The 8425-nt window shown below is 46.7% G+C and overlaps 1 protein-coding gene across 1 annotated transcript in view; it reads left to right on the forward strand.

Annotated features, from left to right (window-relative positions):
* Positions 1-7839, forward strand: part of alox12 (arachidonate 12-lipoxygenase) — a 72123-nt gene extending 64284 nt beyond the window's left edge. The window contains exons 13-14 of the mRNA XM_073048887.1: positions 2843-3013; positions 5321-7839. Coding sequence (XP_072904988.1) covers positions 2843-3013; positions 5321-5500 — 351 coding nt within the window. The 3' untranslated portion in view covers positions 5501-7839. The remainder of the gene's footprint in view (positions 1-2842; positions 3014-5320) is intronic.
* The last annotated feature ends 586 nt before the right edge of the window (positions 7840-8425 follow it).

Raw genomic sequence — 8425 nt, forward strand, 5'->3', positions numbered from 1 at the left:
GATCTCTCTGCTCGATGTTGATGTAAAGATCTTAGCTAAAGTGTTGGCTCATAGATTAGAAACCGTTATTCCCTCCATTATCTCTGATGACCAAACAGGCTTTATTAAAAACCGTCTCCCTTTTTTTAACATTCGGCGACTATTTAATATTTTATACTCAGTTCCAACTGGGACTCCTGAATGTGTTATCTCCCTTGATGCGGAGAAAGCATTTGATTGTATAGAGTGGAACTACCTTTTTGCAGTCTTAGAAAAATTTGACCTCGGCCAAAGTTTCATCTCTTGGATCCAATTGCTGTACCTGTGTCCTACTGCTTCTGTTCTAACTAACTTTCAGAAATCCCAAGTATTCAATATCAAACGTGGCACCCGTCAGGGATGCCCCTTAAGTCCCTTTCTCTTTGATTTGGCTATAGAACCTCTGGCGATAGCATTTCGAAAATTTCCTGAACTGACCGGGATTTGGAGAGGGGGTGTTGAGCATAAAGTCTCTCTCTATGCTGATGACCTACTACTCTTTCTCTCATATCCGTCTACATCCTTACCTCTAATGTTTCCACTTCTTGACCAGTTTAGCCAGATCTCTGGCTATAAACTCAACTTACATAAGAGTGAACTTTTCCCAATTAATAAAAAAGCACAAGAACTAATATTTCGTGATCTCCCTTTTAAAGTAGTCCATAATCAATTTACTTATCTTGGAATTACAGTCACAAGGAAGTTTAAAGATCTCTTTCGTGAAAACTTTGTCAATCTTTCATATGCTACAAAACAGAGTCTGGTACAATGGTCACCTCTATCTATGTCCTTGGTAGGTCGTATCAATGTTGTCAAAATGTATGTTCTCCCCAAATTCTTATACTTATTTCAATCTATCCCAATTTTTATTCCTAAATCTTTTTTTGATTCCTTAGACTCTATTACTTTGTCATATCTGTGGCAGAATAAGCGCTCTAGAATTAATAAAATCCACCTCCAAAAATCTAAAAAAGAGGGTGGCATGGCTTTACCTAACTTTCGCTTATATTACTGGGCAGCTAATATACGTTGTGCTGCCTTCTGGTCTTTCTTCCACGGTCAACCTGAGTGCCCTAACTGGGTGGCAATGGAGTTGAGCTCCACTAAAGAATTATCTATATCTGCACTTCTTGGCTCTGCACTCCCTAGCAATCTGCCCAGATCAATAGCTAATCCTCTGGTTAGACACACTTTGCGTATATGGGCTCAGTTCAGGAAATGCTATGGTTTCCAGGGGTTTTCCATTTCTAGCCCTGTCGCACATAATCACCTTTTTTTACCTACCACGTTCGATTCAGCGTTCCATGTTTGGTACAGGAAGGGCATTAGACATTTTGAAGATCTCTTCATTGATAACCGCTTCGCTTCTTTTCAACAGCTCTCTGTTAAGTTCAACCTGCCTAACGCTCACTTTTTCAGATATCTCCAAATCCGACACTTTACTGCTCCTTTAATTCCTAACTTTCCTGAAATGCCTGCGAAAAATGCTATGGACCTATTTCTCTCCATTAATCCACCAGGTAAAGGTTTAATTTCAATTATCCAAGATAAACTAGCAGCCTTACGACGGGCCCCTGTGGATAAAATTAAAATGGCCTGGGAGCAGGATTTAAATATCTCCTTATCCGAGGAGAGCTGGGACTCAGTTCTCAAATCGGTTAACTCAACCTCTCTTTGTGCTCGCCATTGTCTCTTACAGTTTAAGATTGTTCATAGAGCCCATATGTCTAAATCTAAACTATCTCGATTCTACCCTGGCATTAGTCCGCTCTGTGATAAATGCAAGAGGGGCGTGGCCTCTCTCATCCATATGTACTGGCTCTGTCCTAGCTTGGAGAAATTCTGGAAAGATGTCTTCACTACACTATCGGGTATTCTGAATCAGCACCTAGAACCTAACCCCTTAATTGCTCTGTTCAGTTTTTGGGGCGAGACAGATTTATGTCTGGGTCCGACCAAATGCCGAATACTATCCTTTGCCTCTCTCCTGGTGAGACGCTTGATCCTCCTTAGATGGAGAGATGTTGCCCCGCCCACTCATGCGCAATGGCTTAACGACATTATGGCCTGCTTGGACCTCGAAAAAATTCACTATTCAGTTCTCAATTCGGATTTAAAGTTCCATAAGATCTGGGGGCCTTTTATCGAGTACTTTCATAACCTTCCTCTTGACTAGGGTTTTTTTTCTTTTCGGTCCCTTGCTTTCAGCTCCCTTTTTTTTTCTGGTAGTAGGCATTATTATCCTCTGTTGCTAAGTGTATTCACAGTCTGGGAGTTTGACTGTCCGGATTATACTCTCTATATTGTGTGGTGGTTGGTCTGGAATTGTCTTTTTTTTCTTGTGTTGTGGGGCTTGGGGAGGACACTAAGCTCACTTGTCTTTAATTTAGGTGCTTTTTTGTTAAATTCTCTTCCTCTGTAGCATATTATTATTGTATGCTTAACCTTGCTCTGTATTAATGCTCCTCATTGGGATTTGGGGTTTTTAATTTTGTAAAATGTTTTGAAAAACTAATAAAAAAATTTTTTTTAAAAATCTAACCCATCCCTGCCCACATCTTCTCTCCAAATTCAAACTAATCAAAGCAAAAAGCACCGGAAGCACTCCGGAGCATCTGCAGAAGGAGGAACAGTGCTAATTAGTTCTATGACCTTTGATTAGACCCTGAATACATCAACTGCGTTTCTCTCTCCACAGATGCTGCCTGACCTGATGGGTGTTTCCTGCATATTTTTTATTTTGTCTCAGGTGTCCAGCATCTGTAGTTTTCATGCTATTTCACCATTACAATCTGACCCTTGAATTTTGATCTTGCCCTGACAGTACGATTGGAGCTGCTGGGTGCCAAACTCGCCTTGCACCATGAGGAAGCCTCCACCCACCTCCAAGGAGGACCACTCAATCGAGCAGCTCATGGACACGCTACCCGATATGAGTCAGTCCGCTCTACAGATGGCATTCACGTGGCACCTGGGTCGGCCTTTACCCAACAAGGTGGGCAGTGCAGCGATGTGTCTGCATGTCTGTATGTGTGTGTGGTTACTTAGTTTTTGCCCTTTACACCACTGAGGGCAGAAATTAAGGTCCTCCATCTCTGTCTGTCCTTGGCCATATACCATCGGACACAGATATAGAAGGATTCTTCATTGGTGTTCCTGAAACAATATATTTTGACCAGTCATGGTTGTTATATCCTGAGCTGAACCCCTAAACCTGGAGGATCTGTGGACCACTCTTAGTATGACCTCTACCCTTTGACCTGTTTGGCATGGGTGACCCTACCAAGAGCCAAAGCACAGGGCCCTGACTCCAGCCAACATAGCTCTCTGGGTTATTGAGACATGCAAGCCTCCAAACCCTACAACAATGTTGTGGTCCTCTTGGAGGGTGTGCCTGCATGTGTGTAGACATATGTATATGTGTGTGAGTGTGTACTTGTGTGTATGTATGTGTACATGTGTATATTTTTTTCATATGAGCGATGGGAGCCCAGGAGCTGAGCTTGAAATAGTATTCCATGGATTGGGAATGTTGCTGGCATCCCGGGATAGCGGCAGTGGGATGGATGCACATAGTGTCATGCCTCCCAAGCTATGCACCTACCATTACCTATACAGTTATATCGCAAGTACCACAGCCATATAGGCTGGAACAGAAGCCTCATTGGTATCCGATATAGATCCCCTCCAAACTCCAGGGGTTGGTAGGAGTGTGTGGGGGGTGTAATCCCTCCCCACTAACCCTCCCTCACCCACAGAATGAGAGGCAGCAGAAACACCTCTCCCTTCCAAGGTTGCCTCCTGCTGTCCATCCCAGTCTCTCTTCACCACTGCCTCAACTGGCCACTCTGTCTGTCCAACACCCCAGACCGGACACAATATCAGCCCACCCCTACCTCCCCACCCCTCCAGTCAGAGTGACCACACTCTGACCTTCATATGTACATCAGGACGTGTAAATACCACTCACTCATTGATGCTCATGCACATTGTGTTGTATGAGCACATGGATTGTTTTCCAGGGCTGTCTGGGTTTATCGGGAGGGTGGAGAAACTGTGTGGGGTGGGGGGGGGGGGGGTTATCCTCAGCCAGTTAGGCACAATCACTCATCCTGATCGTTCGCTCCCTGCCTGACACCTTGTCCATCAAACTGGGAATGGTACAACAAAGGGATCCTGCATCCTCCCCACTCTCCATTTCTACCCTTCCCATCCATCTTCCTCCTCCTTCACTCATCCTTACCTTTTCCCTTACCCTCCCCTAACTTGCTCATCTCTCCAGCGCTCTCCCTCACTCCTGATTCCCTCACTACCCTTCCCCATTTTCTGTCCTTCTCCCCTCCCCTCTCTCCCACTCCCCTCTCCCTCTCCCCTCCCCTCTCTCCCTCTCCCCATCCCCTCTCTCCCTCCCCATCCCCTCTCTCCCTTTCCCCCTCCCCTCTCCTCTCTCCCCTCTCCTCTCTCCCCTCTCCTCTCTCCCCTCTCCTCTCTCCCCTCTCCTCTCTCCCCTCTCCTCTCTCCCCTCCCCTTTCTCCCTCACCCCTTTCTCCCTCTCCCCCTCCCCTCTTTCCCTCTCCCCTCCCCCTTTCCCTCTCCCCTCCCCCTTTCCCTCTCCCCCTCCCCCCTTTCCCTCTCCCCTCCCCCCTTTCCCTCTCCCCTCCCCTCTCTCCCTCTCCCCTCCCCTCTCTCCCTCTCCCCCTCCCCTTTCTCCCCCCTCCCCTCTCTCCCTCTCCCCTCCCCTCTCGCACTCTGCCATCTCACCTCTTCCCCTCCCTTTCTCTTTTCCTCCCCTTACTCTCCACTTTCCTCCCCTCTCTCTCCTCTGCTCCTCTTCCCCCTTCCTCTCCATTCTTCCACTCTCCCCATTCCCTGGCCTCTTTCCTCTCTGCTTACTCTTTTGTCCTCCCTCCTCCTCCCACTTCTCACTCTCCCTCCCACTCTCCCTTCCCACTCCCCTTTCCTCCCTACCCCTCCCTGATTCCCTCCACTCCATCTTCCCCTAACCCACCATACACCATTCCTCTCCCCCTTGTCCTTCACACCTTTCTATCTCTGCTTGCCATCATTCCCTCCCCACCCTCGCCTCCATCTCTCACACTTCCCTCCCCTCCATTTCTCTCTCTCTCTCCCACCACCTCCCCTTCCCCTCCTGTCAAATCCCTGTCCTGGGACAATGGGCACTTCCTGCACGTGATCTTTTTACCCAGAGAGGGGGGCAGCCCAGCTGATGGGACCATGGGGTGACGGCAGGTGAGCTTGTTCGATCGTTTGATCTCAATAGGATTTCTATTCTGTCCTGCAGATCCTCCTGGGCTTTTTCGAGGAGAAGTACTTCACCGAGCCGGATGCTAAGAAAATCATAGCGGAGTTCCAGCAGGATCTGAAGGAGATCGAGCGACAGATTGAGGCCCGAAACCAGAACCTTGAACTCAAGTACCAATATATGCAGCCTACTAACATCGAGAACAGCATTAGTATTTGAGATCGACCCTCACCAAGTCCCAGTCACTCACCACTGGGACCCTCCCCGTGTCAACCACTCACGACTGGGACCCTTCCCACATCTCATCCGCTCGCCAGAGATCCTCCGCACATCCCAGTCACTCACAATAGAGACCCTGCCATGTCCCAATCACTCACCACTGGGACCCTTCCCACACCCCAACCACTCACCAGAGATCATCCCCATGTCCCAATCACTCACCACTGGGACCCTTCCCACACCCCAACCACTCACCAGAGATCATCCCCATGTCCCAATCACTCACCACTGGGACCCTTCCCACACCCCAACCACTCACCAGAGATCATCCCCATGTCCCAATCGCTCACCTCTGGGACCCTGCTCACGTCCCACCTACTCACCACTGGGACCCTTCCCACACCCCAACCACTCACAATAGAGACACTGCCATGTCCCAATCACTCACCACTGGGACCTTCCACATGTCCCACCTACTCACCACTGGGACCCTTCCCACACCCCGACCACTCACAATAGAGACACTGCCATGTCCCAATCGCTCACCTCTGGGACCTTCCACATGTCCCACCTACTCACCACTGGGACCCTTCCCACACCACCTACTCACCACTGGGACCCTTCCCACACCCCAACCACTCACCAGAGATCATCCCCATGTCCCAATCGCTCACCTCTGGGACCCTGCTCACGTCCCACCTACTCACCACTGGGACCCTTCCCACACCCCAACCACTGGAACCTCAAGTCCTGGTGGATAAAAGGAGAGTACCCCTTCACTTCCTAGGTTCTGTGTTTCGGAGTGTCACCTTTCACCCTAAGCTGATGGATTCTAGTTGTAATCTCACTCCAGCTGAGGAGGAACGCTGGTATATCTATACTCTCATACTTTTGTATGCCTCTGTAAGATCTCCCCTCATTCTACACTCCAGGGAATAGTGTGAACCTATTCAACCTTTCCCTATACCTCGGGGAAAGTAAATATATTCAGCATTTACACATGGTGGTTTGTGTAATACTGTTACAGCACCACAGTCTGTAAGGAGTCTGTACCTCTGGCCCTTGACCATGTGGGTATCCTCCAGCTGCTTCAGTTTCCTTTTCCTCCATGCTCCAGAGACATTCCGGACCTCCTCAGAAAACTCCTTCCAGCTTGTAAGATATGAGCTTCCCTGCACAGCGCCATCCTGACTATCCCAAATAAATCTATGCTGTTCCAAATACGAGTAGAATCTACCCCTTAAGATTTTCTCTAATCATATCCCTACCACTTATAGAAGGCTATACTTTCCTTATATTCCATCTGAGTAGCCTCCAACCTGATGACATGAACATCAATTTCTTGAACTTCCAGCGATTGCCCTCCCTGTCCTTCACCACTCCCTATTCCTGGTTCCCTCTCTCACCTTCTCTTCTTACCTGCCTATCTCCTCTCTCTAATGCTCCTCCCACTTCCTTTACTTCCATGATCTTCTGTCCTTCTCCCCTTCTCCATCCCCTTATCCCTTCCACCAGTCAACTTGGCATCTCTTTACTTCACCAGGCCCCCAGTTTCACCTATCAACCTCCACCTTGTGCTTCTTCCTCCCATTCACTCCACCTTTTACTCTGTCTTCTCCCCTTCCTTTCCAATCCTGAAGAAGGATCTCAGCTTGAAACATCAACTGTTCACTCTTTTCCATACACACTGCCTGACCTGCTGAGTTCCTCCATGATTTTGTGTATGTTGCTTTGGATTTCTAGCATCTGCAGATTTTTTTGTTGTGTTTATAAGACTGTAATTTCCTGTTTTGCCTCAATTAAATAGAAGAAAAAGCTTGTGACTCAAGCTTTGGGATCATGGATTAAGGATCAATGTTAAAGGCTAGGATTTGTGGTTAGAGATTTGGGGTTAGATGTAGGAGTTGCTGGAGCTGGGATCAGCCAGTTCTTCAGAGAGATGAACATGAGGGTTAGAGTTGATGTAGTGAAACTTTCCCAGTCTCGTACTGATGATCTGACTTTGCACTAACGCCCATAGTGACATTGGTTGAAGACAATATGCTGTTGGTACCTTCTGGTTTCATACTGTGCCATACCAAATTTTTAAAGCTCTTTAAATCGCATCCTTCATTAAGCTTTTTGTCAGTGATGAGATAATTAATCCCTTGCACTTACAAAATGAGTTGGGTAATGTGACCAGATCTCTCAAAGATCTTTTTATTAAGATTACTATAGATCTTCGTAACTTTCCAATAATCCCTGTTATTGATTGAAGAATGCATATTATCATGATTATTTTAAAATTAATTTCATTTCCTTTCATTACTGTTGATAGCCAATAAAACACAATTCTCCAACTGCTGTGTCTGTGTCTTAAGATGATCTAAAACTGTTCTGATACTATTGGAATTTCAAGGAATGATTGGTGATCTTAATAAGATCTTCAGAAGGAGGTATGAGAGGGTAGATGGTGAGATGTATAAGGCAGAGATTGACAAATTCTTGATTAGTCAGGGCATGATGGGATATGGGGAGAAGGCAAGAAATTGGGGATAAGAGGGAAAAATGGATCAGCCATGATGAAATGGCAGAGCAGATTCAATGGGCCAAATGGTATAATCTTGTACCTATATCTTATGGTTTTATGCTTCCACTCGTGGGGAAGTCTTGAACAAGAGGAAGTAGTGGTGAGATGGTGGGTTTTTGGTACCTCGATATTATGAGTAAATAGGTTCACAGGTTTGGTGAGTGAGACAGAAGGCACTGATTCTGAATAAGCATATTAGCCATTTATGTCCAGGCAAACAGTAAAACATTCATCCAAATACAGTATCTAAGTCACCCTAAGTTACATAAACTATGACACTAAACATTCAGTGACACTTCAAACTCAACAGGAACCTCATTAAGTCTCCTCAAGTTGCACAACTACAAGGCTAAACA

Source organism: Hemitrygon akajei, chromosome 6, assembly GCF_048418815.1.
Source record: "Hemitrygon akajei chromosome 6, sHemAka1.3, whole genome shotgun sequence".
Taxonomy (NCBI): domain Eukaryota; kingdom Metazoa; phylum Chordata; class Chondrichthyes; order Myliobatiformes; family Dasyatidae; genus Hemitrygon; species Hemitrygon akajei.